Source organism: Capricornis sumatraensis, chromosome 20 (assembly GCF_032405125.1).
Source record: "Capricornis sumatraensis isolate serow.1 chromosome 20, serow.2, whole genome shotgun sequence".
Lineage (NCBI taxonomy): Eukaryota > Metazoa > Chordata > Mammalia > Artiodactyla > Bovidae > Capricornis > Capricornis sumatraensis.
The window spans coordinates 57220093-57245544 of record NC_091088.1 but is presented as its reverse complement, the minus strand read 5'-3'; the positions used below and the strand labels follow the sequence as shown (position 1 = coordinate 57245544).

The 25452-nt window shown below is 52.7% G+C and overlaps 1 protein-coding gene and 1 pseudogene across 1 annotated transcript; both read left to right on the top strand.

Moving 5' to 3' along the window:
- Positions 1 to 8760: 8760 nt before the first annotated feature.
- CADM4 (cell adhesion molecule 4) lies at positions 8761 to 22838 on the top strand. The gene is made up of 9 exons (XM_068992858.1): positions 8761 to 8824; positions 18280 to 18426; positions 18726 to 18878; positions 19132 to 19266; positions 19905 to 20069; positions 20198 to 20288; positions 20669 to 20841; positions 21924 to 22052; positions 22520 to 22838. The coding sequence occupies exons 1-9, from the start codon at positions 8761 to 8763 to the stop codon at positions 22627 to 22629; spliced, it is 1167 nt and encodes a 388-aa protein (XP_068848959.1). The 3' UTR covers positions 22630 to 22838.
- On the top strand, positions 21682 to 21746 carry LOC138097261 (U4 spliceosomal RNA; annotated as a pseudogene).
- Positions 22839 to 25452: the final 2614 nt, after the last annotated feature.

Here is a 25452-nt window from a genome sequence, read left to right as displayed (position 1 = left end):
GTAATTCAGTTATACATATACATGAAAGTAAAAGTGTTAGCCGCTCAGTCATGTCTGAGTCTTTTGTGTCCCCGTGAACTGTGGCCCACCAGGTTCCTCTGTCCGTGGGATTCTCCAGGCAAGAAAACTGGAATGGGGAACCATTCTCCAGGGGATCTTCCTGACCAAGGGATCAAACCCAGGTCCCCAGCATCACAGGCAGATTCTTTACCACCTGAGCCACTAGAGAAGCCCCGTTTTAAATCTAGTGGTGTTATATGTCAATCCCAAACTCCCAACCTGTCCCCTCCTGCCCACTTGCAGAGAAAGGATTTCTTTTTCAGTTCTTCTCAAATCATATATCCAGGCTTCCCAGATGTCTCAGCAGTAAAGAAGCCACCTGCCAATACAAGAAATGCAAGAGACGAGGGTTCGATCCCTGCATCAGGAAGATCTCCTGCAGTAGGAAATGGCAGCCTTCTCCAGTATTCTTGCCTGGGAAATCCCATGGGCAGAGAAGCCTGGTGGGCTACAGTCCATGGGGTTGCAAAGAGTTGGACATGACTGAGCACATTCACACACAAATCATATATCACCAACTGTCATTGTGGTGCCTAAAAGGATGGGGTCAGTATCACCTCTTGGACTTCCCTGGTGATCCGGTGGTTAAGACTACATGCTCCCAAAGCAGGGGACCCGGGTTCGATCCCAGCTCGGGTAACTAGATCTCACATGCTGCAACTAAGAGTTCGAATGTCTCGACTAAGACCCAGCACGGTCAAATAATAATAAATTTTACAAACCTAGAATATGGTGGAAGTGGCACCGTGGGAGGCTGATTGCCATGTCAAAGTCCTCCTGCACCAAGACTGCCATGCTCTGAGGACACCCAAGCTACTCATGCATGGATGCCACATGTAGAGAGAGCCCCAGAGGTTTCAGCCATCTCAGCCAGGCACCAGCCAAGAGAACCAAGGAGCTACCCTGGAAGTGGCAACCCAGCAGATGCGAAGTGCAGGAGACCTGAGAGGCCCGGCTGATTTCATTTCCCAGGACTGCCACGATAAGTGACGAAACTTACCAACGAGGTAGCTTCAAACAACAGATATTCTGGATGTTAGAAACAAAAAAATTAAGGTGCTAGCAGAATCGTACTCCTTCTAAAGCTCTGGGGAAGAATCCTTCGTGGCCTCTTCCTTGCTTCTGGGTTGTTATTGTTCAGTCGCTCAATCGTGTCTGACTCTTTGAAACCCCATGGACTGCAGCACACCAGGCTTCCCTGTCCTTCACTATCTCTGGAGTTTGCTCAAACTCGTGTCCATTGAGTCGATGATGCCATCCAACCATCTTATCATCTGTCCCTCCCTTCTCCTCCTGCCCTCAATCTTTCCCAGCATCAGGGTCTTTTCCAATTTTGGCTGTATTAGGCAGCCAAAATGTTGGAGCTTCAGCTTTAGCATCAGTCTTTGGGGCTTCCCTGGTAGCTCAGACCGTAAATCTTCCGCCTACAATGCAGGAGACCTGGGTTCGATCCCTGGGTTGGGAAGATCCCCTGGAGTAGGAAATGGCAACCCACTCCAGTATTCTTGCCTGGAAAATCCCATGGACTGAGGAGCCTGGTAGGCTACAGTCCATGGGGTTGCAAAGAGTCGGACACAGCTGAGTGACTTCACTTTCACTTTCCAATGAATAGTCAGGGTTGATTCCTTTAGGATTGACAGGTTTGATCTCCTTGCTGTCCAAAGGGCTCTCAAGAGTCTTCTCCAGCACCATAGTTCGAAAGCATCAATTCTTCGGCACTCAGCCTTCTTTGCCAGCAATCCTCAACAGTCCTTGGGTTGTGGCTGCATCCATCACTCCAGTCTCCGCCTGTTATCACATGACTTTCTTTCCTGTCAATATGGCGGTGAGTCTCCAAATCTCCCTCTTTGTATGAGGACACCCGTCATTGGATTTAGGGGCTCACCCTAATCCAGTTTGACCTCATCTTAATATATCAATCTACCTTTCTTTCCTTTTTTTTTTTTTTTTTTTACTTTTTGGCTGTACCCCTCAGCATGTGGGATATTAGATCCCCAACCAGGGATCAAACATGCACCCTCTGCCTGGAAGCCCCCCTATTTCCATATAAGGTCACATTCATAGAACCTGGGAGTTAGGATTTCAACATATTTTGGGGGGACACAATTCAACCCACACAGAACCAAAGTTTCCGATATATGGCCCCAGATGAAGCAACTCATCCATCTCCAGCTGTTGGCTCCAGTCCATTGACGAGTCAATCCACACTGACCTCACTGTGCCTTGCTGAAATTCTTGACCCACAGAATCATAAAGAGGCTGTGGTTTTACATGGCTGAGTTTTGGGGTATTTTGTTATGCTGCAATGGTTGGCTAGAATAATCACTTGTTTGTCTGGTTTTTGCTAACTCTCCCCACAAGACTCTCCATAAAGAGTAAATCCTTTTATTTGCTCACTACTTTATTCCCAGTTTCTAGATTAGAGCCCAGGACATGAACAAAGGAGGAAGGGAGGGAAGGAAAGAGGACATCTTGGGTGGTACCTTACAACAAAACCTGCCCTAAGACTATATTTCCCATGATACCCTTAAGCAGAGATGAGGCTAAGATGACATTTTCTGAGATGCTTCATAATTAAAATTGAGGCTACTTTCACCATTCTGCTGTGATTCTCTACAGCAGCAGAAACTTACTGAAACAACCCTCACTTCCCTCTCTGCCCCACCCTTCCGCGCCAGTGGGTCCAGAAGTTTGTTGCAAGGCAGATTTTTATTCAATGGTCCAGGAATGGAGAAGGGATCAGTTCAGTTCAGTCGCTCAGTCATGTCCGACTCTTGGAGACGCAATGGACTGCAGCCCGCCAGGCTTCCCTGTCCCATCACCAATTCCCAGAGCTTGCTTAAACTCATGTCCATCCAGTGATGCCATCCAACCATCTCATTCTCTGTCATCCCCTTCTCCTCCTGCCTTCAATCTTTCCCAGTATCAGGGTCTTTTCTAATAAGTCAGTTCTTCACATCTGGTGGCCAAAGTGTTGGAGTTTCAGCTTCAACATCAGTCCTACCAATGAATATTCAGGACTGACTTCCTTTAGGATTGACGGGTTGGACCTCCCATGCTCTAAAGATACCTTCTTCCAGATTACAAGTGGGGGACAAGCTTTTTATAGAAAAGGGTGAAGAAGAGTTATTAGGGGCGGGGGTCTCATGTCACCCTGATTTGTGGAAATAGGTACGATTTCCTGTAATGAACTCTTTTCTGCCCTTGAATGCGGAGATCTTAATATTACAATGAGATGGTAATGAGCTGCAGAGCAACCCTTGTCCCGATTTTGAAGTCCCGTCAGCTTATACCGGTGTCATGTGGTTAAGGCTCTCTTGTTCCTGTCTTGTAAAAAAGAAAAGAAAAAGCAGCTAGAAAGTATAGTCAATTGTTTTTTTTTGTTTTTTGGTTTTTTGCAAGTTTGCCTGGAGTGAGGTTTTTCTTAGAAATGAGGGGGAGGATGGCTTCCTTACCTTTTTGTCTAAGGGAAGTGTACTTGTTTTATTAAGACAGTTGAGGTGTGGGTTAGGGACCCTCAGGTTGCTCCCCTGGGTGATAACTGGAGACTAGGATTGCATTCATCATGATACCCCCATAGCAGAGACTGGAGGCTAGGAATACATTTCCCACAATGATTTACAGCTGAAATTGAGGCTAGGACTGCATTTCCCATGAGACCCTATGGCAGAGACTGGAGGGTAGGATTGCGTCTCCCATGATGCCCTACAGTGGGGATCAAAGGATGGAAATACATGTCCCGTGGTGCAGCTATGAGGCTAGAGATAAATTTCTCATAATGTTCTACACCAGACCTTGTGATCAGGACCTCATCATTAATGGCTCTCAAGTTTTTGTTCAGGGATCTCAGTTGCAAGAAAGAAATCTGTTTGAGCTGACTCAAGCAAAAAATGACAGCATTATTGGAAGTTTAGAATCCAGGCAAGAGCTAGGTCTCTGGGCTGCACCAGGGACAAGAAACAGAATTGAAAAGCTGGGCAAAATCAGTATTGTCTCCCTTTTGCAAAATCTGCCTCTCTGTGTCACTCTGTCTTACTCTGAGTGTGTGGCTTCCTTCATGGACTGGGCTTTCACCTTATTTTTGTCTCCTCAGACTACCGCCGGCCTCAAACACAGTAGCCGAACATGCCCTTGAAATGTCAAGTACCAAAAACTACTTGTGTCTGGTTATAATATTTTAATGAACAGGCTCTTCTCTGGTGGAGTCCAGTTTGGGTCAGGACTCTGCCAGCAACCTCCTCTGCTGTGGCCAGGGAAGTTTATATCAGAGCCATGATACAGTTGTGCACACTGTAAACAAGCATCTGCCACTCAGGCAATTCTCCTGGTAGGCAACCCACTCAGGCGAAGCTGAGAAAACCACCTCTATGAGAGAGAGCTTATCACAAGGATGGGGGAGCAACTGACAAAGAAAACTACCACTTAAAATGTTTTAACCTGTAAGCAGGGATGCCTCCCTGTATTCTATCTGAATTGCAGGCAATATGGTGGTCAGGGCTGTATTTAAAAGGATACCCAACTCAAAATGGTTGAAACAAAGAGGAAATTGATGATCTCACAAAAGAGATCATGAGTTAGGGCAGTTCCTGAGTTGACTTAGTCAATGTTTCCATTATGTCCCAAAGGATCCATTCAAGTATATCTGCCTCATGGCCTCAAGAAGGCCACTGCAGTTCCAGGCATCACACCCACATTCAGACGCAATAACAAAGGGCCATCTCTTCTCTTCTTTTTTAAAACAAAGAAAGCTTATCCCCAAACTTCCAGGGTGACTTGCCTTTCCCGCGTTGTATTTGCCTGATTTGTTTCATGCCTCGTCCCTTGCACTAGAAGGAGGCATGGAACCACAATATTTAACAAAGTATATTCAGACCCTGCTCCTAGGACTTCCCACACATCAGCTGACTATTAAAGAAAAGTTGATGCCTGAACAAAATCAGGATTCTCTTAGGAAAGAACAAAGGAGGAGGGAATGTGTATTGGGGGAAAATGCCCACCCAGTCTTCTTTCTGTAGAGGGAACAACTCAGTTTTTCCCTACTGTGTCTTTCTCCTGTGAGTCTCCTCTACTCTCACACTAGGATCACACTCACAACACTTCAGGTCATCAAATGTGGGGAGTGCTTCCCCACACCAGGCAATTTTCTGTGACCCTGGCTGGCTGTTCTGTGACTTAATTCTGTCACTATCTACCCGGAAATAGCCTCAGATCCCACAGAGTAAGCACTCAGTCCCCTACTTTCCACATTCAATGACAATCAGAAGTCCAGATTGTGCTTCTGACCAATCGGCTACAAACCAGGGGTTCCCATGATCCCATCTGCAGGTCTGATTAACCCACTAGAGTGGCTCACAGAATTCAGGGAAACAGTGACTTCCTTTTACTTTAAAAGAACATGATAGAGAATACAGATGAACAGTCAGATGGAAGAGACACACAGGGCAAGGTCTGTGCCCAGGGGCACACAACTTCCATTCTCTTTTCAGGCATGTCACTCTCCCAGCCCCTGCGTGTGTTCATCAACCCACAAGCTCCCTGAACCCCATACTATTGGGATTTTTACAGAGGCTTCATCACAAAGGCATCACGGATCCTTCACTCCAATTTCAGCCCTTCTCCCTTCTCAAGAGAATGGGGAGTGGGGCTGAAAATCTCAAGTGTGTTATCATAGTTGGGTCTTTTGGGGGACCAGACCTCATCCAGGAGGCCACCATAAGTCACCTATTAGAACAAAAGACACTCTTATCACCCAAGAAGTGACAAGGATTTCCGGAGACCTGAGTTAGGAGCTAGGGTCAAAGACTAAATATTAGAACAAAGCTGTTCCTGGTGTTCTTATCACTTAGGTAATTACAAGGTTTTCAGGAGCTCTGTGTCAGGAACCAGGGGCAGAGACCAATATATTTTCTATTATCTTGCAGAACGATGCTGAGAAAACAAATAACAAACTCTGAACCATCCCAAGACTTCAAAAACCCAAGAATGGTCAAGCCCACAGTGCATAGCCCACCCCGCCACTCAAAATAGCGGGGACAGCAACTGTCTCCCTAATATCTACTTCTGTTTGTGAAATCTAATTTCACCTCTGACCTGGGGGTAGAGGGAGCCTGTGGCTCATATCTAATTTAATCAGTTTCATCTCATCTCCTGACCATTGATGTTGGTTCAATGATAGGCAGGTGGCATTATCTGGACCAAGGAGACCCAATGGAAGGTTTCAAGGAGGGTTCTAAGGAAAAAAAAATATTTCCTCATTGTGCTGAAGGAGCCTCTTCAAGTCCCTGATCTCTGCTCCGGCTCCCATAGCCTGGCTTTCCCAGCCTGTCTGTCTTTCTCTCTCTGTGCTGTGTGCTATGCTAAGTCGCTTCAGTCGTGTCCAACTCTTTGCGACCCTATGACCCATAGCCTGCCAGGCTCCTCTGTCCACTGGATTCTCCAGGCAAGAATACTGAAGAATACTGCCATTTCCTACTGCAGGGGATCTTCACAACCCAGGGATTGAACCCACATCGCTTGCTTCTCCTGCATTGGCAGGCAGATTATTTACCACCAGCGCCACCCGGGAAGCTCAGGTATATACCTATGTGAGTGTGTGCTAAGTGGTTTCATTCGTGTCTGACTCTGTGCGACCCCATGGACTGTAGCCTGCCAGGCTCAGAGGTCCATGAGATTCTCCAGGCATAAATACTGCAGTGGGTTGCCATGCCCTCCTCCAGGGGATCTTCTTGGCCCAGGGATCAAACATGCATCTCTTGCACTGGCAGGCACTAGTGCCACCTGGGAAGCCCTTTTCTCTCTCTACCCCTCTGCAAATATGAAGCCCCAAATATGTGGTCCCAGGGGTATTGACCAGTCACCCTACTACATAAGGGGACCATTTATCCTTAGGACAGATAATGCTGGAGTCAGTCATACCCAAGACTTCTTTATACGTGAAACAATCCTCTTTTTCTTAAGCCAGTTGGGTTGGATTTTCCGTCACTTGCATGAAAATCCCAATGGATACAATAACTTGGAGTAGGACTGGAACAGGACAACCTCATGTGGAAGAAAAGGTGGGGCCCAAAAAACATAGATGAGAGCCAAACCAACATCCTCCAGGGTGCCCTGGAGCTGGAGTAGGGGACATTGGTTAAAGCCATGAGTGGGGGACCTATAGATTCTTGAAAGGAAAGACAACCCTTAGCTACTCCCTAACCCAGTATTCCAAATCCAGGTTGGACACCTCTCTCCCATCTATCTCAACACATAGACTGTGAGCTCTGGGAGGACTGGAGATTATCCAACCCCACACCTTTCTCTAGTTTACAGAAAGGTAAACTGAGAATTGAAAAGGAAAGAAGTCACGTGGAGCTGTGGTCCTGGGCACATAGAGACTGATGAGAGCTTGGGTCCCAAGGACAGAGAGGATGCTGGGAACTGAGAACAGAAAGGGTACCAGGAGCTGAAGTCCGATGGAGGACCTGAATGGAGGAGTTTTGGGTACTGATGAAGATAAAGGATTTTCATAGTTGGCATATCCCAGTTTCCCTGATTGTCAAATGATGGTAGAAGAGGTTGAAGTCTCCTACCTTTCAGGGTTTCTTGCTCTTCCTGGCTCATAAGGGTGATAACCCTGCACCAGGTCTACAAAGTCCCACAGAAGGGGGCTCGGGGAGACTCACCTCCCAGCAGGGAAAAGGGACCCAAGTCTGGAGGAGTGAGTCAGCACCAACGATGGGAGAGAAGTGGGGAGAGCGCATAGGCAGTCAGGGACGAAAAGAGAGGCTGGGGCCGAAAGAGTAGGGACGCAGGGTGGGGAGGCTAGACGCTTGGGCGTCCACCAGAGCCTCTCCCACCCCAGGAATGATGCAGAAACACGGAGTTTCCGGGTGAGGACCGGGGGAAGGGTGAGACCTGACCCCAGCCCAGGCTAGCCCTGCCCTGGGAGGTCCTGGACCTGCCCAGATACCAGGCTGTTGCCTTCCCTCTCAAAGTGGCTCAGCTCACAGCCTGTCACATGACACTCTCAACCTCACCCTCACCTGTCCACAGACTACCTCTCACTGTCACCTTTCCTATAACCCACTCCATGCTCACACCTTCACTTCGCTGCCCCTCTAGAATACGCTCACTTCCCCTCTGGAATATGTGCACCCCGCTTCACCTTCACCCACGGAACACCTCCACCTGTCCGGGGAACACTTCTCCCACTCACTTTCCCCACCAAACTCCCTCTCCCTGGACGCTCACAGCCTCACACACATCCTGACTCCACTCCTCCCCTCCGCACGCACCCGCACCTTGGCGCATCCTTGCAACAGCACGCTCGCCTTTCCTACGACACGCTGCCCCTCACAGCACCTGCCCGCGCGTCCCTCCGCATCATCGCCCACCGCTTCGGCCCTCACCCAGCGCCCGCACTCTCTGGCCGCCGGACCCCCGGCACACGCCCCCTGCTCGCCCCCGCCCCCGGGCCCCCGAGCTCTCGGGCGCCTCCCCTCCTCCGACTCCCCGCATCCTCTAGAGGTGCCCTCTCCCGCGTGGCCCGGGGCCTCCCCGCGTCTCCCCGCCCCCGCCCCCGCGCCGGCCCCGCCCCGGCCTCGGAGCCCCGCCCCCCGGGCGGGCAGGGGGCGGGGCGCGGGGGGCGGGGCGGGCGGCGCGGGCGGTGCAGGTGCCGGGCCGGGAGCGAGCGGCGGCGGCGGCGGCGGCGGCGGCACCATGGGCCGGGCCCGGCGCTTCCAGTGGCCGCTGCTGCTGCTGTGGGCGGCCGCGGCGGGGCCAGGTAGGGTCGGGGGCCGGGGTCGGCCGGCTGGCCGGGGCGGGGCGGGGGGCGCGCCGCGGTGACAGCCGGGCGGTCGCGGGGCCGCAGAGGCCGAACAATGCGCGCGGGGCCGAGCCGGGCCCCCCTCCCCGGGACAAAGCGCAGCGCGGGCCGGGAGCCGCGAGCCGGGAGCCGCGAGCGGGGGAGGGGGCGCAGGCCCGGCCACCGTGCCGCAGCCCCCCCAACCCCGCACAGGCCCTGATCGCGGCAGGGACAAAGGGCCCGAGACCCCCCTCCAGCCACGAGCCGGCCTTCTCGAGGCGGCCCCCCTGTCCTGTCCGGTCCCTGCGCCCCTCTGTCCGCCCGCTTCTGAGTCCCTCAGTCTCTCTCCTTGTGCCCCTACCCTCGTCCTCTGTCCCTCTGTCTCCAAGACTGCCCGTCCCTCTGCCTGGCCCCCTTTCTCCTTGCCTCCCTGTCCCCCGGCTCTCTAGCCGGTCTTTGTCCCCCACCTCTGTCCCTTGGTCTCTGTCCCTTTTCACTGGGCCACTCTACCCGCCCCCCCAGCAGCCTTTCCATTCCCTCCTCTGTGCGCCTGTATTTCTGCCTCGTCTCTGTCGCCTCTGCTTCTCTGTCCCCCATCTGCCCCGTTCCCTTGTCCTTTCTCTTCTGTCATTCCCGGTTCTCTAGCCCTCCCTGTCATCTGTCTCCCCCCATTCCCCACTCTCTCCTGTCTGTCTGTCCCCCTGTGTCCCTGTCCCCTGTCCCTTTGCCTCCCCTATCTACTGTCACATCCTCCATCCTGGGCTTCCCCATCACCATCCTTCATTTCTGCATCTCTCTGTCCCTCTGTGCCCCTGGAGAGGAACTGAGTCAGACAGGGCATCCTGAAGGGCCCTGGAGGGAAATGTGTGCATGTGCGTGTGTGTGTGTGTGTGTGTGTGTGAAGAAGTGTGTGGGGAACCTTGGCATGTGGGCACACACGTGGATCCAACAGATGCCTTCCAAACGCTGCCCCTCCCCACCCATTCACACACCCAGACCACTATCTACAGAGAAGCCCCCTCCAGGACATCCAGGGAGCCCTCCGTGTACCCTTACCACACGCTGTGAAAAGCTGGAGTCCTTCAAGACAGGGTGACCCTGAGACCCAGGACAAGGTCAGGAAATGTCACCCCCACACTCAGACTTTCACATTGTGTGTGCCAGGTACCTGCCATCGGTCACCCCCTCCGCGGTGGGAAAAGCCACTCGGGGTCGGGGGGGAACGGATAACAGGGAGGTAGCTGAGCCGGAGTGGGAGGGCTGGATGTCCTGTAGAAATTTGGGAGCTGTGACCAGATGGCACAGGGTTGGGAGCCTGCCTGGGTTTAAATTCTGGCTCGTGCCATTTGCCAGCGTAGCCAATGGCAAGCACCCTTCTCTCTCGGGGCCTCAGTTTCCCTTTCTGTAAAGTAAGGGCGTTGAACTTGGTGACCTGAAAGGAAAGGAACTCCAGCTTGGACACCCGAAGGGGTTTCTGGCAAGCTGGGTGCAGTGACACCTTCCCCACTCCAGAGCTGAGCCAAAGTGTGCTTGCCCTCTCCTCAGGGCAGAGTGATGGGCTGAGAGTGGGCCCGTCACCCTCCAGCTTGCTGTCTTCTGCAGGCTTCTGTCATTGCTTCAGAACTTTCACCATCACGTCCTTCCGTTGTGGCAGACAAGCCACAATTTCCCCGATGAGCACTTTAGTACTTAAGCTACGTCTCCATCCACTTTTGCTTCTCTTTCTTTCTTTGTTAGGCCAGCTCATAGACTCCTAGAACCAATAAATCCAGTGAACAGAAAACCTGAGGGTGTTTTAGAACCACTGGCTTCCAGAAGCTCAAAGTCTTTAGACTCTTGACACCTTTAAAATTCTAGAACCTCGCTGGCGTTTGCATTCTAGCCTCCTGACACCTTCAAAATTCTGAAACCTTTACCTCTCTGAGATCCCGAATCTTGACACCTCTGAGGTCTAGAATCGTGGGAGTTTGGGTTCTCAGAATCAGAATACTGCCTAAGAGGACCAACTCCCCAGTTTGAGAATCTTTTCGCCAGCACTTCTGGGAAGGAGCTCTCCAGGCTTGTCCCTCCTGTAGTTTTAAAGTCTCTGCTTCCTGGTGCCTTAATCCCTTCTGTAAACTTTCTCTAGATGAAATGATGGGGGAGTTTACCAGTTGGGAGAGAGCTAGGTGTCATGGGAAGAACTCTGGAACCAGGGCTCACAGGTGTAGTTCTGGGTCCGCCCCTTCCCCATCCTCCTCTGAGCCTCACTTCCCCTTCTGTAAAGTGTGGGCTAGGCAGCTGAAATATCTGATCCCAGGGGGCCCTCCCTGCTTTCCTTTTCATTGGCTATTTCTGAATGGCTTTGGCCACCGGATTCTTGGAGGTGTCCCTGGTCCCCACCTTCCCCTCTTGGTCACTCCCCTTCCCCTCTCACCTTGCTCAGCCAGCAGAAGTGGGGACAGCAGCTGGGGTTCATTTACACCCTTTCAAAAATGTATTCTCTTCTCCCTGGCTCCCTCATCTACCAGGAATATCAGAAAAGGATGATGAGATGTATGCCAACAGAAAGAAGGGTCCAGGGTGGGCGGGCGAGAGGGATTGAGAGAGGGATGGGTTGCCTGCCCAGAGATGCAGGAAGGCAGAAACAGACCCACAGGCCAGGCACTGGATGGCCCAGAAGGGAGCACGGGAAACAGACCTCCAGATCCAAAGAAGAGATGAAGAGGCTATTAAGAGTGGGGCGGGGGGTGGAGGGTGCCTGATGGAGGGAGAGTTTGTTAATCCCGAATAATGTTTCCCTCCCCAGGGACTGACTCTTCCCTGCCTCCTAAAGTTTGGGCAAGCCACTCTGAGAAGCAGGGTTCTGCCTCTGGCCCCCACCCACTCATGAGCCAGATGCCTGCGTCCCCAGAGCAGGGGGTCAGGTTCCACAAGGGATTCCAAGACCTTAGACGCAGCAGGGCTGGGGCCTGGGGTGGGTTAATGTCGTGCGAGCCTGGCCTGTCCCCATCTTGGGGAACACAAAGGCAGCTTTCTCTCTCTGGGTGGGGTGGGGGTGGGGGGCCCAGACTCGCCAGCGCCCAGTAGCCTGTGGCACCACGACCCGAGCACCCACTGGTTCCCGCCTGTGCGGACCCCAGGCCCCTAGGTCCTCTAGGAACCAGGCACGGAGGCGCCTCAGCAGACACCCAGTGGGGCAAGAGGGCGGCTGCAGAGCCCGGGTTCTTCTGGAAGGGGGTGAATATAGAGGGCGCTGGGGGTGGAAGAGAAGACAGCGAGGGCTCAGTGCACCCTTCCCGGAGCAGGAATTCTTCCCCTGACCCCACACCCAGGGGGAACCTCCGGACGACTCCCCCACCCCCTGACTGGGCTCAAGGCCCGGAATCCAGGGAGTTTTGAATATCCCAGGAACGTGGGGGCCACAGGGGGAACTTTGTATATGAGGCTGCTGACTCACCCCAACGCCCCCACCTGATGCTTGCCTCACAGACGGGAGGGGGACAAGAGGGCTGGGGAGACAGGGCTGTGGTTCTGGGGGGCTGACGGCCGTGGCCCTGGAGCCAAAAGTTCCCAGGAGATCCTGGAGCCGGGGGCCTAGAGTCCTGGGTCTGAGGGAGCAGAAGTCTAGGGGGCTCTGTGTTAGGGTGAGGAGGGGCTGGGGTCTTGACTCTGGGTCTGAGGGAGGAGGGGGCTGGGGGGCTTGAACTCCTGGGTCCAGAGGGAGAAGAGCACCGGGATCCCGGAGTCCTGGGTCTTGACGGAGGGTGGGGTGCAGGTGCACAGTCCTGAGTCCTGAGAGAGGAAGTCCTGGGCGGGGGTCCCACTCCAGGTTTCTGAGGGAGGAGGGGCTGGGACCCTGATGCCTAGGTCCTGCGAATACAGGCGCCTTCACAAGGCTGAGCTGGGGAAGAATTGATGCTTTGTGTGAGGATGTTCGGACTCCGCCATTGATGGGGGGCTGGGGGGGGGGTTCAGTCAGGACGCAGGGATGTACCACCTCCCTAGGGGAGGATGGGGGGAGAGGAGACAGGATGTATGAGCCCCCTGGGGAGAGGATATGGAGGGGGAGGCTGTGACCTTCCCGGAACTGTGACCTTGAGACTCCCTTGGGTATTCGCTGACTCAGGACCCAGGAAGTGCTCCCCCCATTCCCTTTAGTCTCCGTGGAAACATCCACCAGCTGTGTAGTCTGGACCCCTGGTTCCTGGAGGAAGAGAAGGGTGAGGGCCCAGAATCCTCAGATCCTCCTGGATTTGAGGAGGGAGAAGGCTGGGGGCTTGCGACTTCTGGATTTGGGAGATGCTGAGAACCCAGATTCCTGATCCTGATGGAGAAGTAAGCTAGGAACCGGGACTCCTGGATCCAGGGAGAGAAGGCAGTTGGGGGGCTGGCTTCCTGGGTCTAAAGGAGGAGAGTGTTGGATTCTGGGTCTCTACACATCACCTGCTCAGCCACTCTTTCCCAAACCCTCCCTAGTCCCTTTTTTCCAGGCAGTTTAAAGGGCCAGTGCCCTAGTCACCAAAGCTCAACCCCTCGCTGACCAGAAAGTCCTGCCTCACCACCCCCCAACCCCGAAACAAAAGCTCCTGGGACATTAATATTCCAGGCACAGACACTGTTGGTTACTGACTCCTCAGGAGGGGGAGGGAATAAAACAAAAGCCCCCCACCCTTACCCCATGTGCTCCCTCAAGCAGAGAGCAGGGGATATGTTTGGGGGCGGTGCAGACCCAGAGGTCCTGAGGGCACCCAAGAGATGTTGAGTTTTTGCCACTGACTGGCCTGGGGCCCCTGAGCCTCATTCTCCGCATCTGTAAAATGGGGGGCTAGCCCTTGGGCTAGTCCTGAGGACCAGGATCCATGGATAGCCTTCAAGATGTTTTTTTTTCAAAAAGTGCCGGGATGTGCAAACAGGCCAGTTCAGTTTTCACAGGAATAAGCATGTTTCTGGAGGTTGTAATAACAGCAGTGCAGAGGGCTCCCTGAGCCTCAGGTTCTGGGCTGATTCTTGTGAATCAGGCCCTGGCATCATCCCCACCTTACAGACGGGGCATCTGAGGCTCAGGAAGGTTAAGCCATTTGTCTCAGGTCACACAGATGGCAAGTGGTCCAGCTGGGATCAACCCAAGTGTTTAACATGAGAATAATGCCATGTCACAAAGTTGTCGTGAGGCTGAAATGCCTAGCACGTGCGATTCAGGCATCTGTCTCCCCAGATGTTTATCAAGGGTCAAGCACATATCCACGCACCAGGGTGCAGCAACAAACCCGAGAGATTACAATCCTGCCTTCATGGGGTGTATATTCGAGTAATGGGGGACGGACGACCAACAGTGGGGATAAAATAGAAAGAGTTCTGGGGACTTCCCTGGTGGTCCAGTGGCTAATGGTGGTCCATGCTCCCAATGCAGGTCTGGGTCTGATCCCTGGTCCAAGTGAAGGTCCCACATGCCTCGGGGCAACTAAGCCCATGAGTTGTGACTACCGAGCCTGTGCTCTACCACAGGGAAAGCCCACGCACTGCAACTATCCAGCTGATGTGTTAAGACTGGCCTTGCGGGGAGGCAGGTGTGGAAGTAGGGAGACTCACAAATAGCTCTTGAAGGACCAGGTCAGAGATAGTGTCACTGGATGATGTGGCAAAGGAAAACAGGTTTGGGATGTATTTTACAAGAAGAATGGGTAGATCTTGCTGATGGAGTGGGTGTTAGAGGTGAGGGAAAGGGTGAAAATGTGGATGATGTTTAGGTGTTTTGGCCTGAGCAACCAGGTTGTGATATTTACTGAGACTGAGAAAACATGGGAAGGAGAATGTTTGGTGCCAGGATGGGACATATTAAGACTGCTATTCAGGAAAGTGCTAGATAAACCTGTAGTTCAGTTCAGTTCAGTCACTCAGTCGTGTCCGACTCTTTGCGACCCCATGAATCGCAGCACGCCAGGCCTCCCTGTCCATCACCAACTCCCGGAGTTCACTCAAACTCATGTCCATCAAGTCGGTGATGCCATCCAGCCATCTGTCATCCCCTTCTCGAGATAACTCTGAGAGGGGCTTAAATTGACAAAATATTGTATTCAAAGATAAAAGAAGCCGGAAGTTGGTATCCAAGGCTTTTATGACAATTCCACATCATCACCAGAGACCCAGGCATCTTCCAGGTCTCAGTTCCCGAACTCCATCACATCCTAGTTTCAGGCAACACAAAGGTGACCAGGTGGAAAAAGGACTTGTCCCCTTTCTTTAAGAAGTCCCCTTCAACTTCCATGGTGATCCAGTGGCTGAGACTCCGTGCTCCTGATGCAGGGAACCTGGGTTTGATCCCTGGTCAGGGAGCTAGATCCCACGTGCCACAACTAAGAGTTGACATGCTACAACTAAGACTTGGCATAGCAAAATTTAAAAACAGAAGTCCCCTCAAATGATCACATGACACTTTTCCTGATATCTAGTCAGACAAAACTTTATCACATGGCCTCACTTAGCTGCAAGGGAGTCTGGGAAATTTCTCTTTCTGCTGGATGTAGGGTAACCGTAAGGGCTACCTGGGTGGCTCAGTGGTAAAGAATCCACCAGCCAATGCAGGAGACACAGGAGACGTGGGTTCGATCCCTGGGTCAGGAATATCACCTGGAGGAGGAAATGGCAACCCACCCCAGTATTTCTAGTCTGGAAAATTCCATGGACTGAGGAGCCTGGTGGGCTGGACGGTCCATGGTGTGGGGTCGCAAGGAGTCGAACATGACTTAGCTGATGAGCACAGCACAGGGCAACCATAAAATACAATCAGCATTCTTTTATTAAAGAGAAAGAGAAGAGTGTATACTGACTAGGAAGCTAGCTGTCTCTGCTTTCCACCCCCCACCCCCGCCCTCCGGAATTAATCTTTTCCACCCTTCAGCCCCCAAATCAGGTTACCTGTCCCTCTTACAGGGACTGAAACACTTCTCATGGGATTTTACAGTGATTTATGTCTACCTCCCCATAAATCTTGAAGGCCTTCCAGGACAGGGACCTCATCTGACTCATCGCTGGGCACCCAGCCCCTGAAAACCTCCCTGAAGCACAAATGAATGAATGAGATGGAATGTAAGAGATACGAAAAAATAGTTATCCAGAATTTAAAGGTGAATAACCAGGGACTTCCCTGGTGGTCTGGTGATTAAGACTCCCTGCTTCCAGTGCAGGGGGTATGAGTTTGATCCCTGGTCAAGGAACTAAGATCCCATGTGCTACATGGCATGGCCAAAAAAAAAAAAAAAGAAAAGTGAATAATAAAATCTGATCATGGCTCTTTCCTGCTTCAGTTCCTGGTCTTCAAGATAAAAGCTTATCTTGTAGCTTGGCTGAGACCCTTCACAAGCACATGCCACAGTCCTCACCAATGCTGGACACCTTTCACCCAGACAACCAGGAGTGGATGTGGGTGCAGGATACAGAACTGGGAGACCTCGAGGCAGATCCTGCCTCTGCCACTCTCAGGCTGTGACCTTGGCCAAGTCATTTTCTTTCTCTGGAACAAATTTCCTCATCTGAAAAATGAGAACTAAAAAAAAAAAAAAACTGGGGATTGATAATAGTGCCTCCCTTATTCAGGTATTGTGATGATTAAATGGAAATTATATAGGTAATGCCCTTAGCACAAAGTCTGGAACAGAAATTGCCTAATCAACAGTAGCTATGATGGTTATTGTTATTTTGAAGATGACAGTGACATTGATGATGCTGCTGATGATTAATCTCAGCTTTGAGCTTTACTCTGCACTGTTTACTTGCCTGGAAACACCCCCTTACTAATCTCTTACTTCATTCCTCTGATGGATTAATCGAGGTAAGTTAACTGCTGTAACAACAGCCCTCAAATCTCAGTGGCTTAACCAAAAAAATGTATTTCTCGCTCCTGCTACAATCCTGTGCAAGCAGGTAACCCGGGGCAGAAAGTCAGGGCCCCAGACTCCTTCCAGCTCATAATCCTTTCTCCTCTGGGCTCCTAGGAGTCCTCTCCATTCCGCCAGCATGAAGGATTATGGGTGAGATGAACCAGGCTGGAGGAGGTGTTTCTCTCTTCTGCCTACAGCCTGTGGCCAGAAGTCAGTCATGGGCCCCCATGTAAGCACAAGGGATCCTCGGAAATGTAGCCTAATAGTGTGTTGTCCCTTGAGGGCTTCCCTGGAGGCTCAGCTGGTAAAGAATCTGCCTGCAATGTGGGAGACCTGGGTTTGATCCCTGGGTTGGGAGGATCCCCTGGAGTGAGTGGGTACCGCTACCCACTCCAGTATTCTGGCCTGGAGAATTCAATTCTATACAGGCCATGGGGTCGCAAAGAGTCGGACATGACTGACTGAGTGACTTGCACTTCAGTGTGTTGTACCAGTTAACTGTAGCCGTGTTAAGACACCCTCCAAAACATTGTGGCTTTGAACAGCAATTATGTTCTTTGCTCATGACTCTGGGAGTCAGTTGGGTACTTCTTCTCTTGGTCTCAACTGGGGTCACTCATGTGGCTGCAGTCACCTATCGGTGCCACAGGGGCTGGATAGTCCAGAATGGCCTGATTTCCGTGGCTGGCATTTGGTGCTGGCTTTTGGCTGGGCTTCTCTCGCTCGGTGTGGTCTCTCGTCCTCAAGGAGGCTGGCCCGGGCATCTCCACCTAACCGTGTCAGAGCAGCCAAAGGGCATGAGTGGGAGCTGTGAGACCTCTTGAGATCTAGGCTCCAGAACTCATTCAGTATCCCTTCTAGCAGATTCTGTTGATCAAAGCAAGTTCCAAGCCCTTCCCAGATTCACAGGGTCAGAATGCTCCATTAACGGGAAGAGCAGCAGGAATTTCCCTGGTGGTTCAACGGCTGTGGTTAAGGCTCTGCACTTCCGCTGCAGGGGGTAGGGGTTCAGTCCCTGTCTGGGGAACTAAGACCGCACACGCTGTGCAACACAGCCTTAAAAACCAACAACACCCAAAACAGAAAGAGCAGCAAGCTTAACATCTATAGGGATGAGAAGAATGTCTCACCCATCTCTGCAGACAAGTTAAAACATGTGCTCAGGTGTGAAAGATGGGGTTTGGTGAACACACAACAGTTTCCCGTACCCCGTGGATTGCTCACTCTTGAAAATGTGTATCCGATGGAGCTTTCTTCTAGAATCTTCTCTGACCACTCATCTCCCTGGGTGGTCTTAGTCTCCACTTCCTCTGAGCTCCCAGTGTGACCTGTGCTGCCCCACCCACCTACTCCTTAGATCCACTGGCTCTTGATTGCAGCTCTTCTAGAACAGGGGGCAGGTTTTATCCTTCTCCTGGATTCCAGCCCACAGGAAATGTTGGGTGTACTGAACTGCATGAGAGGGGAAGGAGAGGTATTGGAAGTTTGGATGGGTGAGGACCGGAGGGAGAGAGCAAAGACTGGATTGTACCCCTCAATGAGTCTCTTATCCTGTTTCTCTGTCTGCTGGTCCAGGGGCAGGACAGGAAGTACAGACGGAGAATGTGACAGTGGCTGAGGGTGGGGTGGCCGAGATAACCTGCCGACTGCACCAGTATGATGGATCCATAGTTGTCATTCAGAACCCCGCCCGGCAGACCCTCTTCTTCAATGGTACCCGTGGTGCGTGCTGGGGGTCCAGAGCCTGAGTCTTGGAAGAGGAGAGGGCTGGGGACTGACTGAAGACAGAGCTGAGACTCTGGTCTCCTGGATCTGAGGGAGGAGGGGGCTGGGGCCTCGACTCCTGGTCAGGTGAGAGGGCCTGAAACATTCTGGGTACCCAGGAAACTGACTAGGTGGGCACCTTAGACACCTGGGTGTGGTTGGAGAAAAGAGAGGGCCGAACTCTAAGCTCCTGGAAGAAAGGTGGGACTTCTGAGCTACGGATTCCCCAAGTTCACTCCCGCCTCTTCACTCTCTAGCCCTGAAGGATGAGCGTTTCCAGCTTGAGGAGTTCTCCCCGCGCCGGGTACGGATCCGGCTCTCAGATGCTCGCCTGGAGGACGAGGGGGGCTACTTCTGCCAGCTCTACACAGAGGACACCCACCACCAGATTGCCACGCTCACTGTACTGGGTAACGGCCTCCCCTCCTCAGATCCATCCTGTCTCCTTTCTCCTTTGCTCATCCCTTATCCTGGGACTTGACACTGGCTGTATTTAACCTCCTGGACATCTGCTCCCAGTAAATAGGGCCGGTTTCCCTGACCTCTTGCCTCTGTGTTTGACCCTTTGTTGCTCTGGTTCCCTGGAATCCTGCAGTTTGGTTACTCTGAGCCCACCTTGGTCCCTCTCTTGACCTCCCTCTTGTCCCCTTCTCCCTGTGGCAGTGGCCCCGGAGAATCCTATAGTGGAGGTCCGGGAACAGGCGGTGGAGGGCGGCGAGGTGGAGCTCAGCTGTCTTGTTCCACGGTCCCGCCCTGCTGCCATCCTGCGCTGGTACCGGGACCGAAAGGAACTGAAAGGTATAACTTGGGGGCGGGGATGGGAGTGGGCTGGAGAGGCGCCTGCGAGGGGCGGGACTTAAGAGAGGGGTTCCAGGAGGTGTGGCTTGGGAAAGGCTGGTTTATATATGGATGGAGCTTGAGGAAGAGTGCATGGGTTTGGCGGACACTACTACTCAATATATTGGGCTTCCCTGGTGGCTCAGTCGGTAAAGAATTTGCCTGCAACGCAGGAGACAGCCTACAGCTCAGAAGACCCGGGTTCAATCCCTGGGTTGGGAAGATCTGGAGAAGGAAATGGCAACCTACTCCATTATTCTTGCCTGGAAAATCCCATGGACAGAGTCTGGCGGGCTAACAGTCCATGGGGTCGCAAGAGTCGGACATGACTTAGCGAGTAAACCACCACTCAGTGTATACTGATTAAATGAATTGTTAGATGAGAGAGCGTGAGGTGAAAGATGGAGACGTGGGGAAGAGACACGGGGTTGTGGGCCTGGTTTGGATAGGGGCGTGGTTTGGAGGACTAGAGGCGAGGCTGTGGATAAGGGGTGGAGCTTGGCAAATAGCCTGCTTTGGGATTGGCCAGGTGGGAGGGTGTGCCTTCAGTGGGCGGAGCCATAGCCCTGCCTTGACAGTTTCTGGGCGGGGCTTGGCAGGAGTGACCAGCGGCCAGGAAAATGGCAAGGTCTGGAGCGTGGCAAGCACAGTGCGGTTTCGTGTAGACCGCAAGGACGATGGCGGTATCGTCACCTGCGAGGCGCAGAACCAGGCTCTACCCTCCGGACACAGCAAGCAGACGCAGTACGTGCTGGACGTGCAGTGTAAGTGCCTGGCAGGCCAGCGCCCGGCGGGGAAGGAGGGTTCCGATGCGCCTGCCACCTGCCCCCGGGAGAATTCCTAGTGCTGCATAACCCAGATAACCACTCTCCCATCTCACTCCTGCCCACAGACTCCCCCACGGCCCGGATCCATGCCTCCCAAGCTGTGGTGAGGGAGGGAGACACACTGGTGCTGACGTGTGCTGTGACGGGGAACCCCAGGTGAGCTTTGGGGTCCGAGACTCCTGGGTCCTGCGGAGAATAGGTGACCCGGACACCTGAAGCTGGAACAGAGGGGGCTGAGACCCAGCCTTCTGAATCCTGAGAAAGAAGGGATCTGGGGCCAGATGATGAGGAAGGAGGCTGTGGGTCCCCAGTCTCCTGGATTCTCAGGGTGGAAGGGGCTGGGAGTGGGAGTGAGGGGCTAGGATTCCTGAGATCCTGCTGATGGGTGGAAGTTGGCCCCGGGACTCTTGGTTTTCAAGGAAGGAAAGGTCTAGTAAGGATTCTCTTATTTGGAGATGTCGCATATCTGTATTTCTGAGACGTCAGAATTGGGTGCTGACACCTGCGTCCCTAACTGTCATTATACCCCCGCCCAGGCCAAACCAGATCCGCTGGAACCGCGGTAATGAGTCTTTGCCAGAGCGGGCGGAGGCAGTCGGGGAGACGCTTACGCTGCCCGGCCTGGTATCCGCGGATAATGGCACCTACACCTGCGAGGCGTCGAACAAGCACGGCCACGCGAGGGCGCTCTATGTGCTCGTGGTCTACGGTGAGGACCTGGGGGCAGGGCTCAGCGTAAGGACGAGCCCTCGCGGGGTCTCCTCCCCGTCCTGGGTGGGACTGGGCCTTGGGAACAGGCAGGATGGATTGGAAGGTGTTTGAGGCGTCGACCTATGCAAAGAATGATTCCGGGGGGTCAAAAGCCCACAGAGTTCTTATAGTTCTGGGACCAGACCGATTGTCTGGGTTCAGATTCAGTTCTGCAGCGTCCTGTTGCAGATAACTTTGTGCCTCTGTTACCAAATGGCTCAGAGGTTAAAGCGTCTGCCTCCAATGCGGGAGACCTGGGTTCTGTCCCTGGGTCGGGAAGATACCCTGGAGAAGGAAATGGCAACCCACTCCAGTATTCTTGCCTGGAGAATCCCATGGACGGAGGAGCCTGGTGGGCTACAGTCCATGGGGTCGCAAAGAGTTGGACACGACTGAGCGACTTCACTTCATTTCCTCATCGGTAAAGTGGAAATAAACAACAGCACCTACCTCATAGGGTTGTTGTAAAAATTATGAGCTAAATATAGAAAGCAGTTGGAGGTCGCTAGCACAAAGAAATAACACGTGTTATGTGTTTAGCTCCTATGACGGTGCGGCAGGAATTTTGGAGTGGCTGGGCCCTAGATCAGCGGTTTAAATACCTGGAGCGTTTTAAACAAGATGGGAAGGGATTTAGGTCGGAAGTCAAAGAAAAACGATGTGCTATTTCTGTTCTCTGGGGAATGAAGTTGGGGGAGGAGGCAGGTAGGTATTAGCGAAAGGACTGGGGGCCAAGTCAGGCAGTGTACAAACCAACACGCATTCCTTGAAGAAGTGGAACATCAAGAATGGCTCCAGGAGCTTTGCTCAGTGGCAGTGTCATAGCCAATGAGGTTTTTCCGAGGCACAATTATTGCTAATTGGGGGGAGGGGGGGAAGCGCCAGGGGAAGGGCCCACCAGGTGGCGGTAATTTGCGAGGCGTGGCATGTAAGGGGGCGCGGTTGGACGTGGCTGCAGTATGGTTTAAGACATTGCCAGCTATGGGCCCGGGCTGGGACGGTCCTCTGATGACCTGGGCCTGCGCCCTGTCCCTCTGGCAGACCCTGGTGCGGTGGTAGAGGCTCAGACGTCGGTGCCCTACGCCATTGTGGGCGGCATCCTGGCGCTACTGGTGTTTCTGATCATCTGTGTGCTGGTGGGCATGGTCTGGTGCTCGGTACGGCAGAAGGGTGAGTGGGGGCGGGGTCAAATTCAGCGACGGGTGTGGTTGGTTGTGGCTTCCAGAAGAGGGTGGGGCCTAGAACCCGATTCGACAGAGGGAGGGCGTAGATCCAGGATTGGAAACTTGAGGCCCAGATCCCGAAAGGGGAGGGTCTTTCGGTCCAGTATCCTAAAAGGGGTGAAGGGTTGGAGCTGAATAAAGGACGTTTACGTTTGAATTCCTAATTGGCGAATTCGTGGGAGCGGCGCAAGGAGATACTACCTAGAGAACGGATGAGGGTTTCAGTGGACTTGTGAAGTACTCCTAATTCTGCTTTTCTCTTTCTCTGCCCCTGTTTTGCTCTTCCCTGGACTTGACTCTCCCTGTATGTTCCATCTCTCCCTCTTCATCTGATGTTTTGCCTGCCTCCCCGTCCAACTCCTGGGTCCACACGTATCTGTGGCCTCTGCCGGGGGGGGTCCTGTCACCCCTCAGGCTCCTATCTGACCCATGAGGCCAGTGGCTTGGATGAGCAGGGAGAAGCGAGAGAAGCCTTTCTCAATGGCAGCGATGGACACAAGAGGAAAGAAGAATTCTTCATCTGACCCCACCTCCATCCCAGGCCTGGGCCTGGGCTGGGGTCCACCCCACTGCCAGCTGCAAAGACATTTACCAGAGTCTGGGATGGTGGGCTTCTCCCCCCACCACTAACACCTCAGACGCTTGGACAGGGATGGGGGTGTTGGCTGCCTGGGTCTCTACAAGGGCCAGAAGCAAGGGCCCAGAGATCTGGGTCCCCCGATGGGGGGGGAAAGGGCCAAAGGTCCAGACCCCTAAGTCCAGGGAGGGCGGTAGGAATTGGGTTGGGGTAAGATAACTGGGGGAAGGCCAAGGCCCCTAGGCTGCAGTCCCAGGTCTTGTGGGGAGGGGTCAGATTCTGGGAAGGGTGGGGTGGGCAGGGAAGGGGAACAGAGATTTCTTTGGGGGTCCCAGACCCCATGCCAGCCATTGTAGGAGTTCCACAGAGCTCTGGGCACCTCTTTGCAAAGCCATGTTTGCACGGTGGGGGTAAGGGTGGGGGGAGGGCGTGGAAACAGGGATTCTGTGTCTTTGTGTCATAACTTTGATGGGGGCGGTGAGGGAGACAGCCCCAACTTTGCTCCAGTCCCCTTTCCCCAGCTCTTGGGCTCTCCTCCCTTTCCCCCTTCCCCCCACATCTGTCCCATCCATCTTTGTCTCTCTGTCCACCCACTCCTGGGGGGGCCTTCCCCATCTCTCCTCCAGGCCCCCCAGGGAGGGGGAAAGGAGTCTGGGGGGAGGGTGCATTGCTCTCTATGGTTTTATATATAATATATTAAAAAAATAAAAAATCTGTATGAAAATATCAGATTGCACCCCTCCCCCCCATTCCTGGCTTTTGCCCCCTTTTTCTTGTTTAAAAAAAAAACAAAACACATTTTGTACGGGGCGGGGAGGGGAACGGGGAGGGGGTTTGGCAATCCCACTAACCACCATTAAACTGAGGAGAGAACAAGCTTTTGGGGTGGCTGTGTGTCTGTCCCTCTGCCCAGACCTGCACCATGTTGGGAGGGGTGCTGAACTAAGGGAGGGGGAGGGAGGGTGATGATTGCTGGTGGACTGTATAGGTCAGGAAAAGGTCCTTACATCTCCAAGGACACCTCCACCCTCCCAAGAAACCTGGGTTTTTTCTGATCAGTCTTTCAGCCAAAAAGTAGTCTTGTCCTTTCAGTATGCACTGAGCTGTCCCCACCCAATAGCCTGGACACCCCCACCCCTGACATCAGTCTCCAGAGGACCTTTCAATTACTCACATTTTGCCCTGTCAAAACCTGTCCCTGCTAACTCAAAAATCTTTCCCTAGCTCTCCGTTCACCTCTAGACCAAGTCAAAGCTCCTGAGCCTGGCATTCCTGGCCCCTCATTCATTCATCTAAATTTTAAACAAGTGATTTTTATTTTCAAGTAAAAAATATATTAACCTTACTTTGCACAAGTTGCTGCTCAAAGGGCTGGAGATGCCATGGTGAATAAAACAGGCAAAAGCTAGGTGTTCCAGACAGCTTAGTGCTGACTGCAGACTTGATCCTGTTCTAGGCACTGAGCATCCAAAGTGGAAAAGAGTGACTCCATTCTTGCCTTCTTTCCTTTTACGAGGAAAACATTACAGCAAGGAAGCAAAACAAACAAAACTCAATTTCAGAGTGCCATAAGTACTGTTGGGTTTCCTAGGTGGCGCAATGGTAAAGAATCTGCCTGCAGGAGACGCCCAGAGGTGAGGGTTAGATCTCTGGGTCGGGAAAATCCCCCGGAGTAGGTAATGGCAACCCACTCTAGTAGTCTTGCCTGGAAACTTCCATGGACAGAGAAGCCTGGTGGGTTACAGTCAAAGGGGGTGGGAAAGAGTTGAACATGACTGAGCGCGCGCACACACACGTACTATTAAGATAAAAGGCAGAGTAAGGGGATATGGGGTACTATTTTCTTTTAACTTCTTACTATAGAAAACATCAAACATACAAAAGTGGAACAGGACAATAAAGCCCCGTGCATCTGTCAATCCCAGCTTCAACAATCATCTCACTGGGTCTGAGAGCCAATCCTGATTTATTCATAACCCCCTCCTCTAGAGTCAATCTGGAGGTGCTACCTCAGAAACATCAGAGAAAACCTCTCAGATTGACACCTCTGCCAGGATATGAATGATGAGCAAACAGTTATTCGAAGATCAGAAGAGAAAGCATTTTCAGGCAAAGGGAACAGCAACGTTAAGTGCCTAAGATGGTGAGGCTCAGGTAGACAGCACCCCAGTGGATAGAGGAGAGGGTGGGGGTGAAGTCAGAGGTGAGTGGGGTTAGACCAGGTGTATAGCCCCTGAAAAGTGAAAGTTGCTCAGTCCTGTCAGACTCTTTGAGACCCCACTCCATGGAATTCTCCAGCCATTTCTACTCCAGGGATTCTTCCCAACCCAGAAATCGAACCCAGGTCTCCCACATTGCAGGCAGATTACCAGCTGAGCCACCAGGGAAGCCCAAGAATACTGGAGTGGGTTGCCTATCCCTTCTCCAGGGAATCTGCCCGACCCAGGAATCGAACTGGGGTCTCCTGCATTGTAGGTGGATTCTTTACCAGCTGAGCTACCAGAGAAGTGAGTGTTAGTGGCTCAGTCCATCCGACTGTTTGCGATGCTATGGACTGAAGCCCACCAGGCTTTTCTGTGCATGGAATTCTCTAGGCACCAACACTGGAGTGGGTTTTCATTCCCTTCTCCAGGGGATCTTCCTGACCTTGGGATCGAACCCAGGTCTCTTGCATTGCATGCAGATTCTTTACCGTCTGAGCCACTAGGGAAGCCCCAGGGACCTGATAAAGCCTTTGATTTTCTTTCCAGGTGTAATGGGATCTCATTGG

Coding starts and splice junctions, on each gene's coding strand:
- CADM4 (XM_068992858.1), top strand. CDS start 8,761: ATGGGCCGGGCCCGGCGCTTCCAGTGGCCGCTGCTGCTGCTGTGGGCG. Junction 20,070..20,197: donor GTACGTGCTGGACGTGCAGT/GTAAGTGCCTGG, acceptor TCCTGCCCACAG/ACTCCCCCACGGCCCGGATC. Junction 20,289..20,668: donor GCTGTGACGGGGAACCCCAG/GTGAGCTTTGGG, acceptor ACCCCCGCCCAG/GCCAAACCAGATCCGCTGGA.